The sequence below is a fragment of the Drosophila virilis genome, chromosome 2 (genome assembly GCF_030788295.1).
Source record: "Drosophila virilis strain 15010-1051.87 chromosome 2, Dvir_AGI_RSII-ME, whole genome shotgun sequence".
Taxonomy (NCBI): Eukaryota; Metazoa; Arthropoda; class Insecta; order Diptera; family Drosophilidae; genus Drosophila; species Drosophila virilis.
In genome coordinates this window covers 16155270-16183232 of record NC_091544.1, presented here as the reverse complement: position 1 = coordinate 16183232, position 27963 = coordinate 16155270, and the positions used below count along the sequence as shown (strand labels likewise).

At 38.5% G+C, this 27963-nt stretch overlaps 7 protein-coding genes across 9 annotated transcripts; 3 read left to right on the top strand and 4 right to left on the bottom strand.

The window, feature by feature from the left end:
- Positions 1 to 109: 109 nt before the first annotated feature.
- Positions 110 to 11227, bottom strand: vib (phosphatidylinositol transfer protein vib). Of its 3 annotated transcripts, none has more exons than XM_015171661.3 (9): positions 11079 to 11227; positions 10593 to 10640; positions 3095 to 3125; positions 2914 to 3025; positions 2686 to 2837; positions 1595 to 1675; positions 1244 to 1353; positions 809 to 988; positions 110 to 747 (listed from the first exon to the last, which is right to left on the bottom strand). In XM_015171661.3, exons 2-9 carry the CDS (start codon positions 10607 to 10609, stop codon positions 609 to 611), a joined length of 822 nt encoding a protein of 273 aa, XP_015027147.1. In that variant the 5' UTR covers positions 10610 to 10640; positions 11079 to 11227; the 3' UTR covers positions 110 to 608. The 3 variants fall into 3 exon arrangements, with proteins under 3 accessions (XP_015027147.1, XP_002053628.1, XP_070062809.1); XM_002053592.4 differs by lacking the exon at positions 1595 to 1675 and adding an exon at positions 1941 to 2018 and having other exon boundaries at positions 11079 to 11226; XM_070206708.1 differs by lacking the exon at positions 11079 to 11227 and adding an exon at positions 10994 to 11011.
- Positions 11228 to 11298: 71 nt separating this feature from the next.
- RIOK2 (RIO kinase 2) lies at positions 11299 to 13297 on the top strand. The gene is made up of 4 exons (XM_002053593.4): positions 11299 to 11583; positions 11637 to 12015; positions 12078 to 12269; positions 12326 to 13297. The coding sequence occupies exons 1-4, from the start codon at positions 11376 to 11378 to the stop codon at positions 13197 to 13199; spliced, it is 1653 nt and encodes a 550-aa protein (XP_002053629.1). The 5' UTR covers positions 11299 to 11375; the 3' UTR covers positions 13200 to 13297.
- A 1510-nt stretch (positions 13298 to 14807) lies between these two features.
- Positions 14808 to 16338, bottom strand: LOC6630632 (uncharacterized). The gene is made up of 2 exons (XM_002053594.4): positions 15213 to 16338; positions 14808 to 15147 (listed from the first exon to the last, which is right to left on the bottom strand). Exons 1-2 carry the CDS (start codon positions 16318 to 16320, stop codon positions 14948 to 14950), a joined length of 1308 nt encoding a protein of 435 aa, XP_002053630.4. The 5' UTR covers positions 16321 to 16338; the 3' UTR covers positions 14808 to 14947.
- Positions 16339 to 17630: 1292 nt separating this feature from the next.
- Positions 17631 to 19178, bottom strand: LOC6630633 (uncharacterized). Its single transcript, XM_002053595.4, has 2 exons — positions 17975 to 19178; positions 17631 to 17902 (listed from the first exon to the last, which is right to left on the bottom strand). Exons 1-2 carry the CDS (start codon positions 19161 to 19163, stop codon positions 17706 to 17708), a joined length of 1386 nt encoding a protein of 461 aa, XP_002053631.3. The 5' UTR covers positions 19164 to 19178; the 3' UTR covers positions 17631 to 17705.
- A 942-nt stretch (positions 19179 to 20120) lies between these two features.
- On the bottom strand, positions 20121 to 21620 carry LOC6630634 (uncharacterized). Its single transcript, XM_002053596.4, has 2 exons — positions 20422 to 21620; positions 20121 to 20355 (listed from the first exon to the last, which is right to left on the bottom strand). The coding sequence occupies exons 1-2, from the start codon at positions 21461 to 21463 to the stop codon at positions 20150 to 20152; spliced, it is 1248 nt and encodes a 415-aa protein (XP_002053632.1). The 5' UTR covers positions 21464 to 21620; the 3' UTR covers positions 20121 to 20149.
- A 1948-nt stretch (positions 21621 to 23568) lies between these two features.
- On the top strand, positions 23569 to 25309 carry LOC6630635 (uncharacterized). The gene is made up of 2 exons (XM_002053597.4): positions 23569 to 24745; positions 24817 to 25309. The coding sequence occupies exons 1-2, from the start codon at positions 23638 to 23640 to the stop codon at positions 25014 to 25016; spliced, it is 1308 nt and encodes a 435-aa protein (XP_002053633.1). The 5' UTR covers positions 23569 to 23637; the 3' UTR covers positions 25017 to 25309.
- Positions 25310 to 26044: 735 nt separating this feature from the next.
- LOC6630636 (uncharacterized) lies at positions 26045 to 27910 on the top strand. The gene is made up of 2 exons (XM_002053598.4): positions 26045 to 27143; positions 27203 to 27910. Exons 1-2 carry the CDS (start codon positions 26090 to 26092, stop codon positions 27379 to 27381), a joined length of 1233 nt encoding a protein of 410 aa, XP_002053634.1. The 5' UTR covers positions 26045 to 26089; the 3' UTR covers positions 27382 to 27910.
- The last annotated feature ends 53 nt before the right edge of the window (positions 27911 to 27963 follow it).

The following is a 27963-nucleotide window of genomic DNA, read 5'->3' as shown; positions in this document are numbered from 1 at the left end:
TTCTTTTTTTTTGCTGCAGTTACTGTTAAACTTTTTACACCAGTTGTCATTTAGTTAGTTTCATTTACAGTTCCAACTTAAACGTTTCGTTTTAATAATACAAATTGAATTCGATGAAACAACTTTTAATTATCCGATTACAATTTCTATAATTAACGCTAGTATGACTTTTATTGGGTAGGCTTGTGGTTGGATAGGATGTCCATTTCAATTGTCCAGTCTGTTTCTGTGTGTGTGTGTGTGTGTGTGTGTGTGCCTGTGTATGTGAGGTTGTGTGTGTTTTTATCCTGCTTACATTTTACATACAAAATAAAAACTTAACTAACGGGCACTATTGTTATTGCTTGATGCTTATTGTTGTTGGGGGCTGTGTGGGGCTGGGAGCTGGGGACTGTGTGGGCGCTACACTAGAGCTACGCTTTGCTGTTGTTGTTATACACTTGGTGTTTGCTTCTTTTGTTTGTAATATTTATTTGTTTCCTTTTTAAATTAGGTTTGTATATTTATTTATGCATTTCAATTTATATTATTCAGTTGCCTGTTTTTGCTTTATCATAGTTTTTGTTTTGTGTTTTTACATGTACATATTTAAAAATTTTCTACTATATTTAATCACCATCCGCACGCATGCCCCGCACCTCGCCCGTCTGTCGCGCCTTGTCCAGCTCCTCCTTAACCTTATCCTCAATGGCGCGTATATCATCCATTGTTAGACCGTACCAGCGATCAGTTGAACAGAAAACTTGACTGTAAAACAGAATAAAAAATTCTTTAATGACGATATTGGATTTGTGGCTCATTCTCTTACCGATGAAAGTTTGTGAAGAGACGTCGCTCGGACTTTTGTATAAAATTTTCTACTCTTGTTTGCAGGCCAAACCATTTAAACTCACAAGTAACTAACTTGTAGCAGGTCATCACAGGATCTACACGCTTTTTCCAATCCGGGCCCAACAGAGGTCCACGGCCAGTTTTTTTTGACTGGTAGCTGCGTCAAGGAACATATACTTGGTTAATACTAGTTAGAATAGGAATAGGTATACGATAGACAGGTAAATGTAAAGGTTGAAGATTTCTTTATAGATATTAGTTGCTCTTTTTTAGTTCGAGGTTCTTTTTTTTAAATCTTAACTCAATCTTTAATAGATTGTTTGAATAGATTTGTCAAAAGCTAGAATATTACGATAATAAGCCTATGAGTATAGCATAGGTATAGTGGGAGATTCCGAGTGCTAGAACTTACGTGGTCGGATCCTCTTCGGGCTTATAGTCCGCTGGCAGGACCGGATCATTGGCAATGTCAATGTGCACCACCTCGCGCACTTTCAGCTTATCGGGCGACAGTTCGTGCACCTGCAAGAATGATAATCAAAATATTGGCGATTTAGAACTGGAATTAAGTTGAAAGTTAAGAGACAACACATTTAAAGCGATTAAAAGTACAATAAAAGGTTAGTAGCTAGCGGCTATCACAAAAGACATACACATTGAACAAGTTGTGAACAACCTTTAAGCGAGAAAACATAATGAATTAGGTAAGAGATAAGCAAAGATAAAATATAATGAAATTATAGATAATACCCAAAACACTCACATTATTCAATGTGCCACAATCGTCAGAAAAATGTAATGAATCAACATGTATGAAAAAATTTTGATTCATATAGCGGGGATTCTAACAATTAACAGTCAAATAATAAACAAAATGCCCAAACAAAAACGCACCGAATGAAATTTGAATTGAAATTCCACAATCGAAAACGAATTTGCAATGTTAAATGATCGGTTTTAAGATAGTATTCGAAAGTTGTTTTTTTTTTTTTTTTTTTTTTTTTTGTAATAAATATTGTTAGTATTTATGCGTAAATATAGTGTAAGTAAAGGAAGAAAAAGAAAGAAACAAACAAATTAGTTAAACACTGCATTAAAATTTCACTTACATTCTCTGAGTCTCCCGCATCGCCGACGTGCAACGTGTCGATGATTATTTTGAATGCATCTTTCATGAATTTGGGATTCTAAAAGAGGGTGCATTTATAATCAATATAGTTTAAATACATAATAATATGATTTTTCCAACTCGTTTCAGTTGTTTGAACATATTAATTATTCCTCAATTGGTTCGGCTTATTAAAGCTATCTAACGAAAATATGAGAAATTTGATTGTTTTATGAATATCTTAAATTAAATAATAAATGATCTTTATTTTTCAAAAAGTTGGCTAAGAGCAAATAATACTATATACTTTATAAAATTTTGATTTGGTAAGAAATTAAATAGGCAATTCATCGACAGATCTCGAAATGGTTTTCAATTCGAGTTCATCATAAAGAATCTTTGTTTGTGATAATATTTACTTAAATTGTATATTTCGAATTCATAGATTAATCGGGATGCCTTCGCATGGATTGCCATAAGAAGAATGCCAGATAACATTCTGAATTCTTAAAAAAAAGTAAGCTCTTCAATTTAGGGTGAGAAATGAATAGTATGAGATAATTGGCAACATGAAAATAGAATACACTAAATGTATATTAAAACAAAATAAATCTTCTCAATTAATTTGTTGCCTTTTCTAAGATTTGCAGTCTGATACAAATGTTTGCCATTCATTTAAAACGGGCTTAAAGTGGCTATGCAAATTGGAGAACTTTACAGAGAGTTTTCGCATTGAATATATTTACCGTAATAATCGTTCGACAATAAGGATAAGCATTCCATGCCTCCTCGTGTATCTCCAATGAGCCTTTCGGCGCCAACAGTCTTATGTACGCTGGAACTTTTGATTGCAGATGGTAGATCTTATATGTATACTGACCGGAATTATATTTGCCGCCTATAGAATGGGAGAGAAGAAAGGATAAGTAAAGTAAAACTCGAAAACGGCATTCGTTAATTGGCTAGCTGCTTACCCAACAATGGGAAATTTTCGAAGGCTTCGTTTTTTAATACCTCAATGCCCTCGCCGCCGCCCGTGTTCTCCTTTGATGCCTCCGCTACCGAGAATAATTGTGCTATTTGATACTGTGGAGCAAAGTGAAAAGATATGTAACCTTTAATACCATGGAGTGGCAGGATAATTTGTTCTCTTACCTCTTCCACGGTTAATGGCAAAGTCACGCGGCTGCAATGAGAGAAATGGATATAGAGAGTGAAAATGTGTGTGTGTTAATGAAAGAAGGCATTTTTAATTAATTAAATGTAATATATATATTTTTTTAATTAAATCTAGGCCAAACGCACGCATGTCTGTAAATTTTTTACGTTGTGCTGAAAAATGAAATTCCACAGCCGAAAAGTATGCCACACTTTCAGTTTAAACAAGCCTTGCCCCACACGCGTACACATGCAACACAAGAGTGTGAATAGAGAGGGGGGGAGGGGTCTTTCCCTGAGTTTATTCAAAACATAATTGCGACGGCCTTGAAACTTGTTCGCAATGGCTTCAGTTTGTTGCGGTTATTCTGTGATAACCTAAATTGAAAAATATTACTAGCACACATACGAAAAGAAAGAAATTTTTATAGTCAAGTCAACGTTTGTATGCCCTTCAAGACACACGTTGCTTAAGAAACTTATAAATATAAAAGTTAACGTGTAAAACCAATTCTGACTTTAGAGTAGCATAAATTATAAAGACAGTTAGCGAACTATCCCATAACATCTGACAAAATGAGATTAACGCTTATTTCCATCCATTTATCATTCTTTCTTTTTATATTATTTTATTTATCTGAACAGCCACATTATCAGCAGATTATTGATATTCGACTTGCTGATAAAAATATATATGTATGAATATTGAAAGCACGTTACAAACTTTTTAACGTAGCCGTTGGACCTGCCTTGGTGCCAATATTTTTGTCTAGGAAATAAAAAATGAAACCGCAAGCTCTTCTCGGCTGTGACGTAAGCTTTTGACGCACTCGTTAAACTGGCCAAGGTGCAAAACTTGGCCCATAAAACTGACGCAGTCAAGTCTCAAATTAAGCCACATTTTATGAGCAGCTGCCTGCACATCGTCATCGTTTTATACCCTTGTGTAAGGCATGGTAATTAAGTCATGACATGTGTCACCGATTCCATAAAGTAGATATATATTCTTGATCAGGATCAATAGTCGAGTCTCGTCAGTTTTATAGTAAGGAAACATTAAAAATATTTTTGTTTTTTTTTTACTATATGATTATCAGTTTCGGGGATTACGAGTGTTATACACACAAAACATTTTTTTTTTTACTTCATTATCCACCAAGCAATGCAATGCAAGAGCATTTAAGTTTCGGTGTGTTTTTATGGTCCCAATCAAGTTGACAGCCTGAGCAACACTATGAGAATTAGCAATAGGTAACAATGAGAATTTTAAGTCTCTTGTCAGGATCCGTGACTGTGGCAGTATCTGTCGTCGTCATGTCTTGCGACTTCCAGTAGCAATTAACCTTTTGCCACTGTTGACACGTGTAATGATGTGTTGCTAATTGCCTGCCTAATCGGGCCACATCGGACCCTAGCGAGCCGAGTCACTTAACCTTTGCCGACTGCTGAGAGTGCGGCCCAACAAGTTGACTTGGCTGCAACTCGATAAAGGTTAAAGTTCAACACAACTTGACAGCTAGAAGCGCTCGCAGGCAGTTTGCCACCCTGATGTTTGAGTGGGCGTGGCTGGACAATTTATTCACAAAACTGTGCTCCATGCAAATTGACTTATTTACACTTAATTTGGTGTGTCAAACACATAGTCCTTAAGCTGGAGGTTAGTTGCTTAGTGAACAAGGAGATCAAAGGTTGCAGCTGGGCGAGCTTATTAAAGGAATTATTTAACTTTAACTATTAAATACTGCTCACATTTTAGTGGCTGTAAACATAAGAGGGAACAACGAACTATTCGTTCAACTTTCGATATTTCTATGAAATGAGACTGAGAATAGAATTTTGTATACGACGAATCTAAAAGCAATATATAGAAATATGCTGCTACATAAGCCAATAATAATGAGTACATATCACAACAATTCCCTTTTTCATTTACAAAATGTTTAATTATCATAAATCATTGATGAGAATTGATTTAAATATGCTTCCACTGTCAATAATCTTAACTTTTCCGTGACAATACCAGAAAGGAAGGAAAATAAACACATCTCGCCACATATCGGAAGCTTCATTCTATTGCAGTTAACCCCATCCCAGCCAGTAATTACTTGAAAACTTTTGGTCTATTTAAACAAAATCTTGAGTTTTCCGTTTCGCTTGTCAGTTTAATAAGTTGCCGTTAAATCAATTCAAATTGGAAAAGTTTCAGATAAATTAAAGTTGCTCATAAAGAGTCCTCGTCTGTCGCTTTACTCAAAGCTTCTCCCAGCACAACCAAAACCTTCCTCAAAGTAACAAACAATTTCAATAAAAACAACAACAAAGCAGCAGCAGAGAAATGGCTGCGGCAAATTCGGTGCCAATAAGATAAGTAAATAAGTTTTTGGAGAAGGCGTAGGAGGGGGGCTGCAGTAACTGGGTCAAAAATCAAATGGTGAGAGATCAAATGAATTGTGTATGAAAATTGTGAAGCAAAGCGAAACGACAACAAACAGATAGAAAATTCAAGAGAAAAGCCAATAATAGTATAGAAAGCTATAAAAAATATTATGCAAAAATTTGTGTAGATAAAAGCCAAAAACGAGGCTGGGTATTGCAGTACTTTAGTATTTTATATGACACGCATGAATTTAACAAATGTGAAAGAGACAGAACGCTGTTTTAGTGAAAGAGACATAAACAAGTAGGGGGCACTTTAGAAAGTGCCGCGTTGTGCTTGAGCTGACACAAGTGTGTGGTCGGCTAAAGGGGGACAAAGTCAAGAGAGTCACGAAATATAACATCAAAAATATATTGAAGAACTCTTAATGAGACCTGACTCACACACACACACACATACACACTCACATTCTTGCACACACGATGGGATGGTGGGTGTGCGAGCGGATATTGAGGCAAGGGCGACCCATTGAGTCCGAAACACAGGGCATTGTTTTGCCTTTGTGGGCGTAATTGAAAATAGAAAGTGAATGCACGGCTGCGTGTGTGATAGAGAGAGGGAGAGAGAGAGGGGGCGGGCTGCGCTTATTGGCCCAGATGAGACATTCTCGGCAAAGCCTTTGCTGATGGTGCGTCTGCATTCCACTTGTATGATATCTTTTTATGAAATTAAAGTACAAAAGTGCTGGAAATAATATAAGTGAATAAAATCTAGATCTAGTTATAATAATTAACAATATAATTTCTTCAAGACTATTGTTTCAAATGAAAAGAGAAAAATACAAACAATTTTTTGTTGATAGATTTTAACGTCGCTAATTAAATCGCGTACTCTACAGATACATATTCCTCCGAGTTCGCTTCATCAATTACTGATAGAATAGATCTACATTCTGATTGAAGCTATTGTTTCCTATATTTAACAATATAATAATGTAACTACATAGCATCACGTCAGCCACAAATAAGTTAAAAAAACCAAAAATATTTAAACATTAGAACTCGAATAATAAAAGTTGCTTTCGGGCTCAGCTTGGACCTCTTCAGTTAATACTAGTTAACCTGCTTTAGTGCTTCCATTAGTATTAAAAAAATAAACTGGCTTTTAGTTCACATTTGATTTTGGCTCTGGGTTCACACTCCATTACGCATCACTAACAAAATAACTGACCATTAAACTGGAGAGTTTCAAAGCGTAATTTGCCAGGGGTTCCATTTGTGAGGCAACCGTAAAATGTCTGGCGTGTTATCTAATCTGTGGTACAACAAAAATATATACAAACCCACCAACGGAAACCAAACTAAAATACCACATTGCGAATTGTGGCTAAATGAGCGCGTGTTCCATTTGCAAATTGACCTCAACCTGGGCGCGAGGGTTGTGGCGGAGGGAGAGGGGGGGCAGATGTGATACGCGAACTGCTACAAAACGGGGCAATTATTGAAGTCGTAAAGTCACGCGAATTATAAATACAATATAATATTAAAAAAGCTAAAACGAGTACAACTAAAAGATAGCGAATTGGGGTATCAAATGCTTAAAGAGCTTTTTAAAATGATAAAAAAAGTGTTCGTTGAAAAATCGTTTTATATTGATTTGAAAGGGTTTTAAAGCCTCTTCAAGTGTGGAAAGTCTAGCTATGAGCTTAATGATCGCAAATATAAATGGCTTATCACTAAACTGTATTCTTCGGTTCTTTGGAAACTTAAATGGAAAGTTGCGAAATTAGAGTTTTCCAGATGTTCAATCTTGATTTGCAATGCAGAACTTGAATCTAAAATGTTTTTATTATTATTTCTGTTTCTTTTATATAAAAGCCATAAAGTGGATATCTTAAAATTAAATTAAATTCTTATTGCAAAAAAGCGCTTTTTACAAAATGAATTATTTTGGTAATGAAAATCGTCAGTTTGTGTGCGCAAAAATGATAGATATCATTGCTTGATTCCAAGTAAATCACATTAAACGTATTCCAAACAAACAAAAGCAACACCAAATGGGCGCAGACTTCGCAATAAAAATGAATATACAGAAAGCATTGAAAATGCATTTATGCATTTGAATATGTGTATCAAATGAATCCTGTTTTTCTTTCACCTACTTTGCAACTTTTGTTTATGCTTCATTGGTTGGAAAATAAAAAAAAAAATGGTTAAATAGTGGAAAAAGTTCGCCCACTGTCATTTCAATGTCCGTTGGCAATGGCATCGGTTAAACAAAAGTAATCTTGTCGAGAGTGCGCGACTTTGGTATACCCAGTATTATTATATATTTATACAAAATGAATATGGGCATTGTGTGCCTATCATACGATACGATATGCATTTGGAGTCCATTTGAATGGGTTTATTAATTCTGCTAAAACAATATCAAGAATAGTTCACTAATGCTTATAAGCACTGAGATTCGGCCTGAACTGAGTCTTGATGGAAACTGAACTTGATGGGTTCCAAAATATTGCCCTCTGCCCAACTCGATTTAACTTTTGCTCTCTGCATATTTTTAAAATGTTACAAGGTATAACACACAACGTGAATCATTCTTGTTGAATTTAAGAGGAAGCTCTTCATTCTCTTGAATGGCCGGCGGCCGTAATTAATTACTGAAGTGCGGTTAAATATTGTTTACGAGCTTACTTCAGGTTTGTCGCATTCATTGCTGTTGACAGTGTTTCCATTCACAACGTGATAAAAAATCAATTAAAAATGAATCTCAAACAATATATCGCTTACCCTGCAAATAGCCACATCCCCTTGCCCTCTGTTGGTTGACGCCCCCGCCCGACTGCCACAGCATTTAATTTCATTAATGATTGCTATTTTTTGTCGCCGGCGGTTTTTTATTTGTAGAAAATTTGTTTAGGTTTTACCATTCTTAGCTTTTTGCACCTTTTTCGTAAATGTTTATTTAACAAAAAGGTTCTTGGCCCCGAACAATGCATTCAAATTAAAACTGCGTTTAAGCTCGGTAAAGGAGAAAAAAATACGGGCTATTTTAGTACAGAAAGTTGAATAAAAACTGTCATCAAATTATTTACTAAATGATACAGTGTTGTGTAACAGTTTAAAGAAATAATGCGTCTGACATCTGACATCCTGATTGTGTATAAGCCGGGAAAAATCTATTTTCGTGCAGGTTGTTTATTTTATTGTTACTCAGCGTACACTTTAATAGAGTATATTATGCTTTTACTTATATTGCAATTACAGTGGAAGCTTTATTGACGGACATAAAAAAAATCGGAAAATAATATATAGGTATTTTTTTCAATCAAATGTGACATCTCTTTAAGATTACAGATTACAAAAAATGTAAGGTCTAGATGAGACCTGATCAGCGAGACTTGATCAGCACAGCAATATATACATTTATGCTATATACTTTTATCCAGTTATTGCTTCACTGAGCAAACTGAAAATGTTGTTCATTTGACAATTGTCGCTCAAAGTCAAATCAATTAAAAATTCAAGTTTTATTTTTGGCAATTTCCGCTCATAAATGAAAAACGTCAGGGAGCAGGGCGCAGAAGCTGGCTAGCTAGCTGACCGGAGATTTGGCTAACGTGAACAGCCTCCAAATAAGCAACTGCACTCGGCCTGGTTGATGAGTCAACAGAACGGATCTACAGTGGACGCGCGCTATGAGCACCTTTAATAAGAAAATCGAATGCTTAGAATTATGGCTGAAAGTTCTAATAATTGTCAGAAATTATTTTTAAATAACTTATTCTTTTTTTTTTCAAATAATAATTTTGTAGTATAGAACTGTGAGAAAACAGAAACTGACATAAATAAATAATAGTTTAAAATAACATTTTCTATTTTCAATAAGTTGCAACGGAGAAGTTCAATTTATCGTGTGATCACATTTAGTTGTATGTCAGAGCAATATGAACAGATGTGTATATATATTTAGGTAAATGCAAAAATGTATGAAGAAATAACCTTATATAATGATGTATGCCTTCAAAAGTCTGCGTCTATAATAATCTATATTTATGGTATTAAGTATGTGTGCGTATTCGTAATCATTCTTTAGCTAGATATATATGTATATCCGGTTGTTCGATTATATATTAGTCTATACTAGTACATATAGCACATATATAGGAACACATTTTATTTGATAATCGAACACATCAACAAAGTAATTGAGCATTTAAATCGTACAAATAACGCCTCAAATAGCCCTTCGCGCAATTAAAAAGGCGCACATATAAGGTAATTCGAACGAGCGTTAGTGCGAGAAAGACAGTAAATTAAATAAAACACACACGCGCGCACACACATGCATATCTTTTATAGGAACAAGCGACGTCGTTATCAATACTGCCAACTTGTTTGATTAAAACGCTGCCGTTGCTGCGACCGACGCTGATAAAGCAGCTGGAAAACCGGCGCGAAAAGTTGCACAAAAAGTGAAGCCGAAAAGACAAGAGGGAGAGAGAGAGAGAGAGAGAAAGAGAGCGCGTGGCAACGCTAAAGAGAGGAAGAGTTGCCAAATGAGTCACACAAAAGCCATCGAAAACTTTACAGCACTCACAACAACAATAACAATTGTAAACGTGGCAAAATCGTTTTTAATATATTTTAACATTTTAGCGCCACAAGCGAAAAAAAATAAATGAATAAATTGTAAATATGTTGGTTTGCATATCTCAAACGAAAATCAGACAGCCGAAGTTGGCGTTGCCACTCATTACGTCATCGGCGAAGTCATGTAAACAACAACACAAACAACGACCAATTGAGTATAAAAAGCAAAATGCGCGCTGTTCCTGGGGATGAGGCAATATTTAAAGGGCAATCAAAAGCAAAAGCACAAGTGTAAGAAAACAAAGTTAAAGTAGAAAGTTAATAAATTAAAGCAATTGTTGAGCGGTTGGCAACGCGACTTAAATAACGAACAAGAGAGCGAGGTAGAGCGAGAGAGCGAGTGCGTCGCAGCTGAGAACATATGAGCGTAAAATCGATTTATCACAATCAGCGGCTTGCACACGTTTTGCACTTCAGTTGGAGCAACAAATAAAAATGAATTCTTTAACAATAGTTTACTTACAATTCTTTGATCTGCATTTTTTCCCAATTTTATTGCTCCGTTGATTTACTGCTTGTCAGGTGGCACGCACAGGCGTAACGGATTGGAGAACGGTCGAAAAACAGTGAAGCAGAGAGAGAGAGAGAGAGGGGAAACTTGGATTTAGATTTCTTTGAAATTGAATGTGTTGCACTTGAATGCAACCTTCACACACACAGAGACACACACTTGATCACCGCGAGGATATAATTTTTGCGACTATATTCAATGACAATAGAAAAAATATATTTTCATTAGTTTTCGCACTTTTCTCTTAATTTTTGATATTGCGTGCAATGCTAAAGGCGGCCTTTGAGTGTCCACTATTTAAGTAGTTTTTTTTTGTTGCATGTCGGCAAAAAGCACGAGTCATACGCACTCACACACATTTACATGGCCGCTCTCACATACACACTCGCACACACACTAGCGACGGCTGCTTGCGCCAAATTTGTAACAAACACGTACAACTTCTATTGGTAATTGTGGTTGACTGGCGTTTTGTTTACTCGCGGAAACGCTTAACGTATATTCAGTTTCAGCAGTAATAGTAATTGATTTTTGTACACGACGACCAGACGAGGTGTGACCGAATATTGATAACGAAATAATAATGCAAAACACTATGATGCTTTCGATGATTGAGTACTTATCGATGCTAAGGCTATACTAATATCGATGCATCGGCCTTTTTAATCGAATTACCTGCACGTGTAAAACGCAAAACAAAATAAATGCACGCAAATTGTCAAAAACAATAGTAAAATGGGTAAATTGAATGTTACGGTGCTGCGCTACCTCACCAGGGAGGACTTTCGCGTGCTGACAGCCATCGAAATGGGCATGAAGAATCACGAACTGGTACCAGGTCCCCTGGCCGCTGCAATAGCCAATCTCAAAACGGGTGGCGTGCACAAACTACTGAAGGAGCTCTGCAAGCACAAATTGCTAACCTATGAGCGTGGCAAGAAGTGTTAGTAAGATTTAAAATCCTTGATTTCCATTTTTAATCGCTATCTCTTGCAGATGATGGCTATCGTTTAACTAACACGGGCTACGACTATCTCGCACTGAAGTCCCTCACGCTGCGTGGTTCTGTTAGTTCATTTGGCAACCAGATTGGCATTGGCAAGGAATCCAACATTTATGTGGTTGCAGATGAGGATGGCACGCCCATTTGCCTTAAGCTGCATCGTCTGGGTCGCACCTGTTTCCGCAACGTCAAATCAAAGCGCGACTACCATGGTCGCAGGCACAAAGCCTCCTGGCTGTATCTGTCGCGCATCTCGGCAACGCGGGAGTTTGCCTATATGTCAGCCTTATACGATCGGGGCTTTCCCGTGCCCAGGCCAATTGATTTCAATCGGCACTGTGTGCTTATGGAGCTTGTTAACGGTTGGCCCATGTAAGTGGACATCCATGTAGTTAAGTTTGCATTCTATGAATGTCTTTATTTCCAAACTACAGGACACAAGTGCATGAGCTACTGGATATACCACAGGTCTACGATGATCTTATGAATCTCATCGTGCGCCTTGGTAACTCGGGTGTCATTCACGGAGATTTCAATGAGTTTAATTTGATGCTTACTGATGCCGGCAAGCCCATACTGATTGACTTTCCTCAAATGATGTCCACTTCCCATGAGAACGCCCAATTGTAAGCGGTTTGCAATTGTTTCTATTGTCCATTAACGAATTTCCAATCTGTGACAGCTTTTTTGAGCGCGACGTCACGTGTGTGCGTGAGATGTTCCGTCGCAAGTTCGCCTACGAAAGCGAGGATTATCCCAAATTCAGTGACTTGGTGCGCGAAGATGATTTAGACGCTGAGGTCCACTGCACTGGGTATGGATTCACAAAAGAAATGGAGCAAGATCTGCTGCAGGAGTATGGCATGATTGAGGAAGTGGAGGAGGGGGAAGAGGAGCAAGAACAGCTGGCTGATGATGAGCCGCCAGCATTGGTGCCAGCTGCAGCTGCCGAGATTGACGAGTGCCGCAGACAATTAGAAAACGAGGTGTCCTACAGCGAGACAAAGCCTGCACAAAAGTCCGACGATGCAATTAGGCGTTACATTGAATCGTGCACGCAATACTTGGGCAATCTAAGCGTTGGTCCCGAGATATCCGATTCGGCTATAGTGGCAACACCGAAAGTCCTAGACTCTGAACGGATGACATCTATTCCAATCCAGGAAGCTAGTGAAGCTGTGGCAAACGCTACTGAATCTGCTTCCAATTCATTAGAAGCCAATCCCGCAGCTGAAGATGCGCACTCCATCAGCTCCAACGACTTGGAAACGGATGAAATGCCAGAGCTAGCCGGCCTAGATCCAAATTCGCGCAAGTACCGCCTAAAGATGGTCGAACAGATGTTAAACGATGCACGCAGCCAGCGATCCTTCTCCACCACAGCCAGTACGATAGCTCCATCTGTGATCACAGATCGCATACGTCGCAACTTGGATATAAAGGAGAAGCGGGAGCAGCGCAAACGTTGTGTGGCCAAGGGCGAAGCAAGTGCCGTGCATCGACATCGTAAGGAAAACAAAGATGTGGTGAAAGAGTACGCGGGCTGGGATTTTTAGGATAAACTCTGTTCTAGACAACAGCAGTGTACATTAATATATTCACAATAATCTATGGTTTTAACAATAATATAGCAAATATTTTGCTTCAAAACCTTTGGGACCTTTTTGACATTGGTATAGCTGGGTAGAAAAATGTACTTGTTTAACTCTTTCTTATGTTTCGAATTTTTTCCGGCAGGTCAGAGGAGCGATCACAGCTGTAAATTTAATCTAAACTCCTTAAGCCATTTGATTCAAGTACTCACCCATGAATTTACTGATTTCCGGTTGAAGCATTGGTGTATGCCCAAGTTCAATTCACGCTTTTCCAAAAATGTAACTCTCGATTGGGGGTCAAAGATTTGGTGGGTGACGTTGCGCACTCAAATTAATTTCCAAATATCTATAAGAAGAATCATTAAAGACAAGTCTCACGCTTTTCGCAGAATCCAAGCTTCCACAGTAGAAATGCGATTCCAAGGTTTTTTTGGGCAAAATTTTAAGTTTTCATCGATTTGCATAAAATTTATTTAATTTATTTTATTTAACTTAATACGTGTTACAGCGATTTAGAAAATTCCCTCCGCAATTGTGGAAATTTGGCGGAAATTAATAATAGTTTAATTTAATAAAATATATATAAATGACTAGCGTTCACGTTTCATTATACATATATTATGCCTAAGGCGTATACGATGATTGGGTTTGTTAAGCGCAATTCTACCCAGTTTAAAGATCCTTTAACAAGATTATCTTTATATTCGGCCTATGTGCAGTGAGCATTAGAGTATGCCTCTTATATTTGGAACCCATCCGCAATTGTGCACAAAACTAGGATTGAAAGGCTGTAAAAAAAGTTGTAGTTATTTATATTTTTACATAACATTTAGCAATTCAAAATAAAAAAAAAAAAAATGAATTAAATACAATTAACACAAAAACTTAAACCCAAAACTCAATAAAAACAACAGTAAGCAACGAATATTGTTTTTTTTTTTTTAAGAGCGTGACAAGAAGTTTAAATATAATGTTTCCTTTCCTGTTTCCGTTCCTTACGTCTATATTTAGCGATTGGGCATTTCTTAGATACCCTGTCCCTACTAAACTTATTTGAGAGCTAGATTACTTTTTCTGGCACTAAATCACACAGCATTAGCTGCTTGTTCAAACAACAATTGTCATTCTCTTTTTAATTTATTTGCACAGCAGCATTTTAATAAAATGCGGCATGATTTTGCAATTTGGGAGCACCGAAGCTTAATGGAAGCAAAAACGCTGATTAGCTCAGATACACGCTTCCTGAATGTGCATACATGTGTTCGTGCATTATTATGTATGCAGACATATGTGCATATAAATTCTCTCTCATATTGTGATGAAATTATTTTACTGTGCGGATTAGATTAGATATATGATCTTAAAACGTTAAAAGATTAATTATAAAAAAAAAAAAAAATAGAAATGTTCAGTGCCCAAACCACAAGGCGTGGGAAGAATAGCTTCATTTTAATAGGTATGCGTAGAATCTAAAGGATTCTAGTATTATTAAGCAGATTGCTACGAATCAGATCGGCACTCATAGCTTTGCAATTTGTGTAAGACTTCAATGATTCTAATGCAACAAGATATAACCAAGCCATTTTTAATATATAAACTCTTTAATTTGTTCTTAATATCTATTCTAGAATAAAAAAAAAAAACAAAACTCCAGGATACAAGGCAAACAGTTAGCATGAATATAAAATCAGTTTAAGTATATATTAATATTAATCGAATACATCGAGAAGGCCGCGGCGCTCAAAATCGGGTAGCCATCTTTTTACATTTTCCTGAAGCCTCTTATTATTGTACATGCCCTTTCGAAAGTTGCGACCCCGTTCATCGTCCAGCAGCAGACCATTGAAGTCCGCATCCTTTGTTTCCTCGTTGAGCATTATAGCCTGGCAGGTCAGAGTAGCGGTCACAGCTGTAGAATAATATAAATTTCCATTTAATCTCAGCTCTTTAAAGACATTCGATCCATTTACTCACCCATAAATTTACCCTTTTCCAGTTGCAGTACCAACTGCCGAAGCGTGGGTATATGGCCACCAAAGTTCAATTCACGCAGGGTATCCGCCAGTACCTTATGATAATATTGGATTAGGGCGTCCAGATGTTTGTTGCGCACTTCAGGTTGGAGTGAGGTGCTGCTGAAGTAAAAGAGGTCCACGGCGGGTGAGGCCCAGGCGGAGAACTGAAAGTCAATCAGCAGCATATCCAGCTCATTCTGATCGGTTTTATTCCTCAGCATTATGTTATTTATCCACAAATCGCCGTGAGTTAAGGTGTTGAATTGATCCGGTTGTGGATCATAAACTCTTTCGGTGTATTCCATCACACGCTTCTGCAGGCGCTTCAACTTCTCCTCATAGACGCTGCCCAGCTCTGGACACTGGCCGGCAAACTGTGCGGCCACGCCGAATAGACTCTCAAACATTGGCGAAAAGGCCCGCGTATGACGGTTAAATATACCATGATCCAGTTTGGCGAGGAGCCCGGGCTGACGCTCGTTGAAGACGGCAGCTGCGGCATGCATCTTGGCCAGCTTTCGCAACGTCAACTTGGCGTGCTCTAAATCGAAGCCTGTCAAACGATCGCCCAGCACGTAGTTGGATACAGCCAGATCTTCAAAGATAATGGCCGAGTGCTCGTAGTCCACATGCAGCGTCTTGGCAAATAGTTTCTCCGATTGTTGTGTGCCCTCCAACAGTTCACTCAGTTGTGGGAGGATTTTGTCGTACATAACCATTTCCGTCTGGCTGGCATTGTAGCCCGCAAAGATGTTGGAAATGAATGGATCATTCTCGTATGTGGTCTTCACAATAAAGAATTCCGTTTCTGGCTGATTGGCGCCGCCACGCACATAGTCCACCTTGATTCTGGTCATAATGCTGGCATAATTGTCGCCCTTGGCCGTTGCGGCCTTGATATTTAAATCCTTAATACTGAGCTCTGAATCCTGCTTAACGCGACGCAGAATGGATTCTACATAGGACACCGTCAGCCACTGCGGTGCAGGATGAAAGTCATCCTCATCTTGGCTACCGTTGCTGTTGCCGTTCCGTATTTCGACCATGATTAGTTGATACTCTCGCATCGACTCGGCAGCATTCGCAATTTATAGTCCAGCAAGCCCAACGATCCCGAAAGTTTAAATATATATGCATAATCTGGCGTTATCTAATCTGTCCATATAGCGTCAGACAGTTGTATTACTTATGTGTCGCTGACATAACGCCTTTCCCTGCGGATCTAGAGACTTGTCTATATACTTACATGAACATATATATGTAGACTAATATCTATTAGCTACAATCTCCAGTTTATGCATAGTCATCTGAGCACAAATGGGACTACTATACTTAGTACGGTAGATAGTAGTAACGTCTGACATTGAATTATAGCTGTATATCAGTATATAGTATAGAGTAAGTGTGCCCCCCATAAATCTCTTACTTGTGCGACTATTTCATCTGCTTGACAATCCATAAAGCGCGCAGTCTATTTACATAACAAAACCAAAATATATATGGTTAGTTATGTTAGTCCCACTTGTTAGCTTAGCGTAGTTCCCACCTTATCAATGGGTATCTGGCACGTTATCCGTTTTTATATTTCATGACGTCGTTATTAATTTTTTAATTGTTTAGAAACATTAAAATGAGATACGCAGTTAGTTGTGTTACGTATTGTTTATTACAATGATTTAGTTTTTACAATCTTAAAACATATTTTTGACGTAGATAATCCTTGCAATTAACGGAGACTGAATTTGTCAGGCAAAAAAGAATAGTTAGCTGGGGAAAAAAAAAAAAATTTAAACAACTATAACATACTATTTTAAAAGTTAAGGGCTCCATTCGGGAGTTGCTGACTAGGAGACACCCCAAACCCTCTTCTACCAACGCCAAAAGCAGATCGCACTATGAGCTCGCTTGCGTTGGAAGTAATACAAATACGAACAGACAGACGGACACACAGACGGACAGCTAGAGCTCGGAGATACATCTGACTGTAAAATACTTTTGCACAATATACCCTTTGTGCCAATTTTTAATGGGCTCAGGTTGTAATAATAGATTATTGTGGAAGCTCAAATGTTCTAGAATAACTTCTGTACTTTTCCGATTGTTATGAATTATAAGAATAAAATATTAAATTTGTTTTTACCTGTGATTTTAGGTCTTAAGATACAATTACCGATAAGAATTTTAATTAAAATTTATCCAGACTAATGACCAAGAATATGTTGAATTTTTTTATAAGGACAATGCTCCCTTAAATTCGTTTTATTCAAGATGACATCGATAACAATAATATAACTCATTTATAATATTGTAGCTGCATATAAAAGGGTTGCAATTTCAAGTCAGATAAATATTACCCTTTGTATTAAAGTATTACCGATCAGCTTAAGATGTATTTTATTGTTAAGTATTTCTTAAACTTTACAAATTATGCAACTAAAAACGTTAATTCCATTTACATCTCATCCAGCAATCCTCTGTGATCAAAAAATGGCAAAATGGTTCTTAGTTTCTTCTGGAAGATCGCGGTCTTATAGATAGATACTCTCAATGCAATATCGCTTTCAGAGTTAGACAGAGCTTTTTCGATGGAGAATTCTTCGGAGCCAGAGTGCAGCATGGCGGGCAGAAAAACCAAGGAGCAAAAAATAGCTATTAATTGAACAATTGAAAAATAATAAATTAGCATAAATCAAACTACAACACCACAAATCAGTTACGCACAATAGAAAGCCCGCGCTTGAAACTGTAGCTGGAACTCAAATAGGCTAGGCACATGGCCACCAAACTTGAGTTTCGTCAGAGCCTCCACGAGCTTCTGGTAATAGAATTGGACTAGCTCAGTTTGTTTATGATTGTGGAGTTCGTCTTGTACCGAGGTGCTGAAGAAGTAGTGCAGATCGATAGCCGGTGAGCTCCACACACTAAATTGAAAATCTATAAAAATCATATTGTTGGGTCTGCCGTTTGGCAGATAATTGAACATAATATTCGTAGTCCACAGATCTCCATGGCACAGAGTTGCGAAATCCCCTTCGTTCAGTTCCATTGCTCGCTCACTATATTCCATGATGTGATCGATCACTCCGTTTAGCTTAGCTGCGTATCGTTGATGCAGCAATTTGTCGTCCTCAATGGATGTTATCAGAGCTCTCAGCATATTCTGCATGATTGGCTTGTAGGCTCTTGTGTGCCTATTGAAGAAGCAACGATCGTATTTTTTGGCATAAATCCCAGGTTGTTTCTCGTTGAGAGCGACCCCAGCGGCATGGAATTCGGCCAGCTTTTCCAGTACCAGTCTTGTATGTGACAGATCCAACTGCTTTATGCGATCCGCAACAGTGTATTTATCCAAAGACATGTCCTCAAACATAATAGAGTCGCGTTCCCGATCCACATTTACGGTGCCGGCAAACATTTTTCTCTGGTCGCCCAGCTCTTCTTGGATGATCTTTGCCAACTTGGGCAGCACCTCCTCATACATATCCATTTCGCGGACATAGACGCCATATTGTTCCAGCAAATGAGCTGCTGGATCCATGCCAGAAAAGGTGGTTTTTATTAAATAGGTATCCTCGTGCTTTAATAGATTCTTGTCCATATACTCCACATTGATGCGCGTCATCACGCTGGCATAGTTCTCCCCATTGCTCGTGGCGGGCTTTATGTAAAGTCGTTGCAGCTGCAGTTTGCCATCTTTCAGATATTCGCGCAACTTCTGCTGGACGTAATCCCGCGTGAGCCAATTGGGCGCCGCAAGGAACTCGTGAATTGTTTGCTCTGGCATAATTGTTAGATCGCATCCACAGCCGTCAAACACTTCTGAGCTGTCTTCGCGGAGCTCATCTACTTTTATACAGCGCTCAGGCTGACGATAAGAAAACTGCTGGACTATGTCTACGACTATGTACATCTTACGCCTGCCTTCCAGTTTGATTTAACGACTCTACTCCCGTATATGGCCGCGCTCGTCATTTTAGCCCGTCATCACTGTGTCTTTATTAGACTGTCGGGCCTGTCGACAGAAACAGTGTCATAATATATGATACTATTTTAATGTCTGCGTTTTATAATGGATTTCAGACAAGCACTCACATTGTTTGCCAAAGCTTTGCACTCTGAGCTAATTATCTAGTCGATTACCCTGCATGTTGGGTGCCCTCTAACAAATGTTTACTATCTCTATGTCCTAGTTGACTGATTGGTGATCAACGCACAGTGTAATCCATAAAAGATAGGAAGCTCTAGTTACCTTATATGAGGAAGGTGTTGTACGCTAAGACGCAGACTTGACATTTATTTAAAAATTATTTTGGGAGGTATTTAACACCTTTCGCAAAATCTGTCCTGGGGCACACAAATGCCGGTGAAAGGTTACAAGGGCGAAGTTTTTAGTTTCTTGGCTCTAAATACTTTAGGAATACGTGTTTTAGCGATTTAGGAAATTCCATCAGCAACTGTGGAAGTTTGGCGAAAATTTGCAAAAATCTTTGTGAAAATGTATTTGTATGTATGTTGGAAAAATTCACATTTTTCACGGGCGGGAACTGGGTAAAAAGGTAGTATCTAAAATTATAAGCACACAACTTGCCACGGGTTTCATACAACTGATTTTCACGAAATTTTCTATATTTACCGGTGGAATTTTTAAAAATTCAGCTTGCTAACTCTTACGGTTTGGGCTGTGAGATGACAGCCAGCCATTCAATGAGTCAAATAGTTTTGTGTATAGCGATTTATTGAGTAACTATTTAATATTCCTATTCCCATATTGATCGACTGATGCACCGTCACGATATATGTATTTAAAGTTTTTAGAGAAGCTTATTTGGTATTTGCATTTACACCAATGTGAATTACACACACAATGTGAATTAATATCTCATTTTATTTGTCGGCTTAACAGCATTGATTAACCTCCAGCAGTCCCTTTCTATCGAAGACTGGCATCAGGGCCTTCAGATTCTGCTGGACTATGGGGTTGTTATAGAGACGATTCTTGAAGCGTATGCCACGTTCATCATCATTCATGAGAGCATTAAAGCAGGCATCTGTGGAGTCCTCGCTGATCATGACGGGCTGCACCACAACGGCCGAGTGCATGGCTATAAGGAAAAAAACACAGTTAACTTTTCGTTAATTCCAATAAATTATTCTCTGAATTAGCTTACCGAAAAAGCGCTTCTCTTCGGCCTGCAACTGAAATTGGTGCAAACTGGGAATTGGGTTCTGTTTGTAGTTTAGTTTTGTGAGAATATTTCTGAATATGCGATGATAGAACTCAAAGAGTACACCTTGTTCCTCCCGTCGCAGTGGCTCCAGCAGCGATGTATTAAAGAAATGATGCAAATCAATGGTGGGCGAGCCCCAAAAGGAATATTGAAAGTCAATTAATAGAATATCGACTGGACGACCAGTAACTGCATCGTATTTGACCATAACATTGTTGGTCCAAACATCCCCGTGCGCCAACACATTCACCGACTCCCGCAGCGGAGCAAAACATTCCCGTCCAATGTCCATGTAGTGTGGAGCCAGCTCAAAGAGCTTCTGCCCGTACTGTGCGCACTCGGGCTCCTGGCTCATCCAGCGTGCGGCGGCCAGTAGGCCGCCCACAAAGTAGCCGCTGTAGGCGTCCGTATAGCGATTGAAGAAACCGCGATCGTATTTCTCGAGGCTGCCGGCATTGCGTTCATTGAGTACCGCAGAGGTGGCGTGCATCTTGGCCAGTTTGCGAAGGATCAAATGAGCATGATCCTTGTCCAGACGCTTAACACGATCGGCCATCACATAGTGGGCCACAGCTAGATCCTCAAAGATGATGGCCATGCGTTCACGATCCACAAAGATGGCGGTGGGAAACAAGGGCTCAAACTCATCAATTTCCTTGAGAAGCTCATTTAATTTGGGTAGCACCTCCTCATAGATGGTCATTTCGCGATTGTAAATGTCGTAGGGCGCCATAAGCTCCTTGGTCAGCTCATCATCATCAATGGAGGTCTTTACGATCAGGTTCTGCAGCTGCTCTTCCTGGGATTGCTGCGAAAGTGTGAAACGCACGCGGACCCTAGTCAAGACACCGCCATAGTTCTCGCCCGGTCCCAGAGCCGGATTCAATTCAAGATGTACAATCTGTAATTTGTCATCTTTGTAATGCGTTCTCAGCGCGTGCTCAATGTAATCATGTGTCAGCCATTCAGGTGCCGCTGCCATTATGTCTTGTTTTAGCTAAGATGTCGACGATTGTGGTGCAAGTTTATTGGGTTCACTGACTTATATACGAGAGGATCGGCTCTATAGAAACTGCCTTTGGTGAAGGTGAAATTCATACAGCTTTTTTATTTTTTATTTTTTTAACACTTCCACAATCTATCTCTCTCCCTGTGCGCGATGCTTTTATATTTGAGCAAATGTTTGCTCCGACTACCATATACATATACGATTCATATATGGTATTTGCTTCCGAGCTTAGTGCAACTGTGTGGCAACAGGTCCAGAGCTCGTGCCATATGACGTGTGCCAGACGAATTGCTGGTTACAAGTGCACGGAATATTATCTAAGTCTGCGTGCAATCTTAAATGATATACGGCTGAGAACATCATTAATTAAGTTGAGTGCACACCACATATGTTACTATACTATATATACTAAAAATGACCTTATTACTAGTTTATCATGCAGTTATTTTCACTGACATCTTTTGAGCTTACATATATCTTTTTACGAATAGCACAACAAGGATTTGGGACCGAGTTGGACATTAGACGTTTCATTATTTTTTGATCTTGTCCTCCGCGTTATTCCTCAACTTTTCACTAATTGGGGTGGATATTCAGAAATGTGCGAAATACGTGGTACGTGAATAAGATATTTGAAAATGAGTTTGAAACGGTTTACATGGTAAGCAAAAAAGAAGTATACATAATACGCTATTCCATCAGTTTTCCATATTTGCAGGTGGAATTGAACAAAAACACGCCTTTGCGAGCATTTATAGCTCTCAGGGCTTGGCTTTGCACTCGGTCAGAAAAGACACGTTGAATTATCTGAAAATAATAATAGTTTTCTTATTATTTGATTGTTGAAAGACGTCAATGACCATTCACTATTAATTGTATAATGACAGTTTAAGTCGATTCATAAGACTTAGTGTGCATGTTACCCTAAAGACCTGTAAAATATAGTCCCGGCCCTTAATTAGTCTCGATTTATCATGATTGTTATTTGCCCAGACGCTCTTAGTAACTCTACAAATACAGACAAATTAAATAAAATCGAGAAATTACTGGTATCTTTGGCACACCGAAGATTTAATACACTTGTATGCATTTCTCTTTGGCAGATATGTGGAAATAGTGAAGCTCGTAAATTCTGACCTTGAAGCATCGTTGAAGTATCTTGGAAAACAGAATATTTGGCTATATAAGAACCTACTTTTCGACCGACATTTTTTATGGTAGTTATATAATTTAGTTGAGGATCATGGTAAAACTTATAAATCCCGAGTTTGTTAGAGAAATTTTGAAAAATAAAAGGTTTACCATATAAGAATCTACTTTTGGAACGATCCTTTAAATAACAGCTTTATAATATAGTGGTCTAATCCGGCCGGTTCCGACATATGTATTGCCTGCAACAGAAAGAGGGACTTTGAAAAGTTCCAAGACAATATCTTTAAAACTGAGAGACTAGTTCGTGTAGAAACAGACAGATGGACAGAAAAACATACGGACATGGCTATATCAACTGTTGATGCGGATCTGATATATATATACTTTATGGAGTCGGAAACGTGTAACAGATTTCAAGATAAAAGTTTAGTACCTATTACAAGGGTGCTTAAATACACTAACAATGTAAAGCCCATTCATTTTGCACGTGCTGTATTTTGATAGAACCCATTTAGCTTCAGTTTTAAATAAATTATAAGCACGCACATAAAGTTGTATGTATTTTAGGTTCATTCATCACAAGCTCAGTATATAGCTTTAGTCTCGTTAAATATTTAAAATGTTGTGTTTTTTTCAACCCTGAGTATCTTACGACTACACTGGAGTGATTAAAGTCTATATAAGTATTACTACATACAACCCTCAATTATCAGTAGTGGGCGGTAGCAACAGCGCGTGGGGCAGCCTGAACAAGCTGCGATGGCACGATCCATTAAGACTAAGTATAATCTATATTTATGCATGCACAGGCATATATAATCTGCATCTTTTTATCTAAGAGAGATAAATCACAATTGTGATAGGGACACGGCGTCGACACCTGCCATGAGGTGTCGTATAAAAAGCCGTGTGCTTCAGAAATTTGAACATTGATATTTCAGCAACAGCCTTCGAAGAGTTTATTGTGATAGATCAGTTGGAATAGCTTATGAAAAATGTCTGTTTCGGATTTAATAAGCGCATTGGATGCCATTCCTAAGCTGACAACAACTAACCCTGACATAGACTCAGGATTTCTGGATGCGCCAGAATGGCTTACAGAGAGCTATTTGCAGGATGCTTTGCGCAAATTCTACAGTGATCCGAAATTGAAGATCACCGCGCTTGATGGTCGTCCGGCACTGGGACGGGGCGAAAACTATGGCGGAGTTCTGACCCGCACCAAGGCGGAGTTTATTCGAAGCGATGGCAGCTCTCTGATCGGACACTACATAATCAAAACCTCGTTTGAGAGCGACGAATTCGCACGCAAAGCCATGGAACCCTACGATATATTCAACCGGGAAATGTCCATCTATGAACAGATCCTGCCCAAACTTAATGCGCTGCTGCGGGAAATTAGGGATGAAGAACAAATCTTTGCAGAAACAATGGCCGTTGACTATCATCGCTCCGCACTGATCTTCGAGGATCTAAGCGTGCGTGGCTATGTAATGCCCGATCGTCTAGTGGGCTTGGATCTGAAGCTGGCCCGACTCGTTCTGCGCAAGCTGGCCAAGATGCATGCCACCTCGGCAGTGCTAAACGAGCGCGAGCTCGGCGCCCTGGAATCCTATGATCGTGGCATGTTCAACCGTCACACAGATAACTATGCGCCTTGCTTTCTGGGCATGATTCAAGCGGCTAGCACGCGTGTTGCACAGTGGCCTGGTTACGAGCAGTACGCTGAGAAACTGGAGGCTCTCGTGCCCGTCTACATGGAACTGGGCAAGCGAGTGTTCGATGTCTGTCCGGGCATTAACGTGCTGGCCCACGGCGATCTGTGGACCAATAATGTCCTTGTCAAGTATAACGAATCCACCGGCGAACCGGAGGATGTCATTATCATTGATTTCCAGTACGCTGCCTGGGGCTCACCGGCGATTGATCTGTTCTACTTTTTGAATTCATCGCTGCAATTGGATTTCCATTTACACCATCAGGAGCAACTCATCCAGTACTACTTTGAGATCTTCTCAAGTACGCTTAGAAAACTGCGCTACAAAGCGCATATTCCCAGTCTACATAACTTTCACTTGGAGCTTAAGAAGAAATCTTTCTATGGTAAGTTTTAAACATTTGTGAATCTCTCCCGATTTTTTAATAATCTGTGTTTCTTTGTTTCGTCCCTGCAGCCATGCACACCAGCTTCAGTATCTTTCCCATCCAGCGAAATGTGGAAACAGATGATGCCGACTTTAATGCTTTAATGAAGTCCGACCAGCGAGCGATTAACTTCAAGAATGGCTGCTATAGAAATCCAGTTGCCCAAAAGATTCTGCGGGAATTATTAAATGTATTTGATTGTCAAGGGTTGCTGGATGCAGATCAGTAATTCGGGTTGGGATTCCGTTTTCAGTTTCTTGTACATTCTTCTTATAGCCAAATATCATTTATTTCATTTAACTTACATATCATTAATTTAGGGCACATTGACTTTAATACGTATACATATAAATTATATTTACGTATGTAGTCAAATTTCGTAAATATAGAGATGCATAAAAGCTGTACATGCTTGTCCTTTATTAGCTTAATTTCATTTATACAAACTGACATATATCCTATAATTTATCAATTTTTGTCCATACTACATTTTTACACTGTAATAAATTTTCGTGCAAATAACATTTCTGTCTGTATTTTGAAACTAAATTTCTAGATATGAGATGAAATCGTACTTAATACTGTCTAAAAATATCAAATTAGTAAAAGTCAAATGTAGAACAACCAATTGATTTAAAATTATCTGCGCTCAAATAATCTTTATCAGATATTTTTAAATTGTTATGATATCGAACCCAAAACACGCGCTACCAGACCTTATGCTTTTTCTAATCCTAAACAAAGCTCGTTTATGTAAGTATTAAAACGATATTGAAAATCCAGCTAATCACAAAGAACCAAAAGCTGGAGCACCATGTTTTGCTAAAAGCAGACAATAAAGCTTTTTTTCTTTAACTTCTCTTCAAATGGGGCAACGAGAAATGGTTCTCTAAACAATAAAAAACACGATTTTCTCTTTTATTTACGCTCTCTCTATTCACTTCTCATTGTTTACGCAAAGCACAACCATTTAAGGTAATGTTCAATTGATAATAATTGTTGTGAGCATACGCGTTAAGCTTAGATAATTCTGTTATTGCTCTTAACCAAATGCATACTCTACAAAATGGGCTTGTAGACTGCAAACGACAGAAAGAGACACCTCTAATATCGACCAAGCTGCAGAGTATCTAACTAGTCGCGTCTAACTTTTTACTGTAGTGTCGCTCTCTTTGTGCGCATCGAAAAGCTTCCAATGGACAAAAAACGTAAATAAATATAATTTTTGGGTAAACTTTTAGTTAGTTGTCGTGCATACCTGAGTAAACGCATATATAATCGATATATAGGTTTAAGTAGGGCATGTCAACAAATCAAAATTACAATCCGGATGAGCTGGAGGCATTGGAATGGCTTAATACGCCATTCTTTACCGAGGTCTTGATACAATACGAGAATGCACCAGATTTAAAGTTAAATGATCTCAAATTGTCCCCGGCGAGTGCGCAGGGAGATCACTATGCAAGCGTCATGTTTCGCGCCACCGTGGAGTACTCAACCGTGGAAGGCAACATTTTCAAGTCCTTAATTGTCAAGACAATGCCCGAGCAAGGCGGTCTGAAGAAGAGACTGGTGGATGATTCACACATGTTCCAAACCGAGATAGCCATGTATACAGAAGTGCTGCCCAAGTTTGAGGCGATACTGCGGGACGCAGGGGAAGAGTGTACGTTATTTGTGCCTTGTTTATATCACAGCTTGAAACCGCGAAAGGTTATGATCCTTGAGGATCTGGTGCCCCAAGGCTATCAAGTGATTCGTAACCGATCTGCAACATTAGATGAACTAAGATCTGCGCTGGAGAAGCTGGCCAAGTGGCATGCAGTCAGCCACAAATTGTTAAAGGAACAGCCAGCACTGTTCAAAGAGTTACAATATAATATCTCCACCCTTCCCAACTTTCTGAATCAAAGCTTCATCACGAATGGTTTGCCAAACTTTATTTATATGCTGGATGAATCAGAAGGTCTAAAGAAGTACAAACGTTATTTCGAGGCTATGCGTGGAAATCTAATTCAACAATGGGCGGATACGTTAGGCGAGTACCGTAACAGCCCCCAGAAAAATTCGTATTATGTTCTATGCCATGGCGACTTTCACATCAGGAACTTGATGTTTAACAACAGCAGCTGCATGTTGTTAGACTTTCAGCTATCCCATGTGGGGCCGCTGGTTAATGATTTTCTCTATGCGATGTACATGCTCTTTTCAGCTGACGATCGTGGAATGCGCCGCGATGAACTTATAAGTTACTATTTGGAAGTATTTGCCAATACTTTGAAAAAGATTGGTTACCGAGGCATAGCACCTAGTTTTGACGAATTTCAGCGCCAGATGATCGAGAAGCGACACCACGGTGAGTATAGATATTCCATTAAATTACTGCTTCTTATAATATTTTAAAAATTTACTTAGAGTTTCTGCTGCTCACGACATTTTTGCCGATGCAAATAGCTGCCCGCAAGAATGCCGTCGACCCATTTCGGCGACGCACGAGCATGTACAAGGATATGGATTACCAAGAGGAAGTGGCATATCTATTGGAGCGTATGAATAATTTGGGATATTTCAAAGATATGCAGAATTCAATATAAAACTAGCTTTATAATGCTTATGTGCTGGACGATAATTCGAGCATAAATTCGATATGCTTTCGTATATACATATAAATTCATTCAGAAATTATCAACACCTTTGAGAGAATGATAAGTTACTCATTACTAAACGAAAAAAAGAAGTAAAGAGAATGTAAGAGCGAGAGCAGGAGAGGAAATAAGGTAAGCACGTTTATGAAGTTGGGAATAATAACATTACATTTGTATAGATACATAGAAATACATTGTTAGTAGGCATCCAAGATACAAAATATTGTGAATAGAAGAAAACAATCCTAGCAATTAATTTTCAGTTACATATGCTATCTTAACATCGTATCACTATAAACAAATACCCACTGTACGATGAATTTGCACTTAATATTGTTAAATAGATAATTGTTATCTTGGCAAACTATTTTCACCATGACAATGAAATATTTGGAAGTATATAAGTATATCAATATAGTATGTACAAAGCAAAAATGCTCTCAAAAAAATAATAAGCAAAATAAATAAGAATAACCAATACTGCCAATTTTCAGAAATGTTCTATTTCCTTTAGTATGTCAACAGCCCAAG

Excerpts from the sequence above, each read along its gene's own strand:
- vib (XM_015171661.3), bottom strand. Across the intron at positions 1,354-1,594 it reads ATTGTGGCACATTGAATAAT|GTGCACGAACTGTCGCCCGA; the intron begins GTGAGTGTTTTG and ends TCATTCTTGCAG. Across the intron at positions 748-808 it reads CTCTTCACAAACTTTCATCG|TCAAGTTTTCTGTTCAACTG; the intron begins GTAAGAGAATGA and ends TCTGTTTTACAG.
- RIOK2 (XM_002053593.4), top strand. The coding sequence starts at position 11,376 with ATGGGTAAATTGAATGTTACGGTGCTGCGCTACCTCACCAGGGAGGAC. Across the intron at positions 11,584-11,636 it reads CTATGAGCGTGGCAAGAAGT|ATGATGGCTATCGTTTAACT; the intron begins GTTAGTAAGATT and ends TATCTCTTGCAG. Across the intron at positions 12,270-12,325 it reads TCCCATGAGAACGCCCAATT|CTTTTTTGAGCGCGACGTCA; the intron begins GTAAGCGGTTTG and ends AATCTGTGACAG.
- LOC6630632 (XM_002053594.4), bottom strand. The coding sequence starts at position 16,320 with ATGCGAGAGTATCAACTAATCATGGTCGAAATACGGAACGGCAACAGC. Across the intron at positions 15,148-15,212 it reads GGAAAAGGGTAAATTTATGG|CTGTGACCGCTACTCTGACC; the intron begins GTGAGTAAATGG and ends ATTATTCTACAG.
- LOC6630633 (XM_002053595.4), bottom strand. The coding sequence starts at position 19,163 with ATGTACATAGTCGTAGACATAGTCCAGCAGTTTTCTTATCGTCAGCCT. Across the intron at positions 17,903-17,974 it reads TCAAGCGCGGGCTTTCTATT|CTATTTTTTGCTCCTTGGTT; the intron begins GTGCGTAACTGA and ends TTCAATTAATAG.
- LOC6630634 (XM_002053596.4), bottom strand. The coding sequence starts at position 21,463 with ATGGCAGCGGCACCTGAATGGCTGACACATGATTACATTGAGCACGCG. Across the intron at positions 20,356-20,421 it reads CGAAGAGAAGCGCTTTTTCG|CCATGCACTCGGCCGTTGTG; the intron begins GTAAGCTAATTC and ends TTTTCCTTATAG.
- LOC6630635 (XM_002053597.4), top strand. The coding sequence starts at position 23,638 with ATGTCTGTTTCGGATTTAATAAGCGCATTGGATGCCATTCCTAAGCTG. Across the intron at positions 24,746-24,816 it reads TAAGAAGAAATCTTTCTATG|CCATGCACACCAGCTTCAGT; the intron begins GTAAGTTTTAAA and ends TCGTCCCTGCAG.
- LOC6630636 (XM_002053598.4), top strand. The coding sequence starts at position 26,090 with ATGTCAACAAATCAAAATTACAATCCGGATGAGCTGGAGGCATTGGAA. Across the intron at positions 27,144-27,202 it reads GATCGAGAAGCGACACCACG|AGTTTCTGCTGCTCACGACA; the intron begins GTGAGTATAGAT and ends AAATTTACTTAG.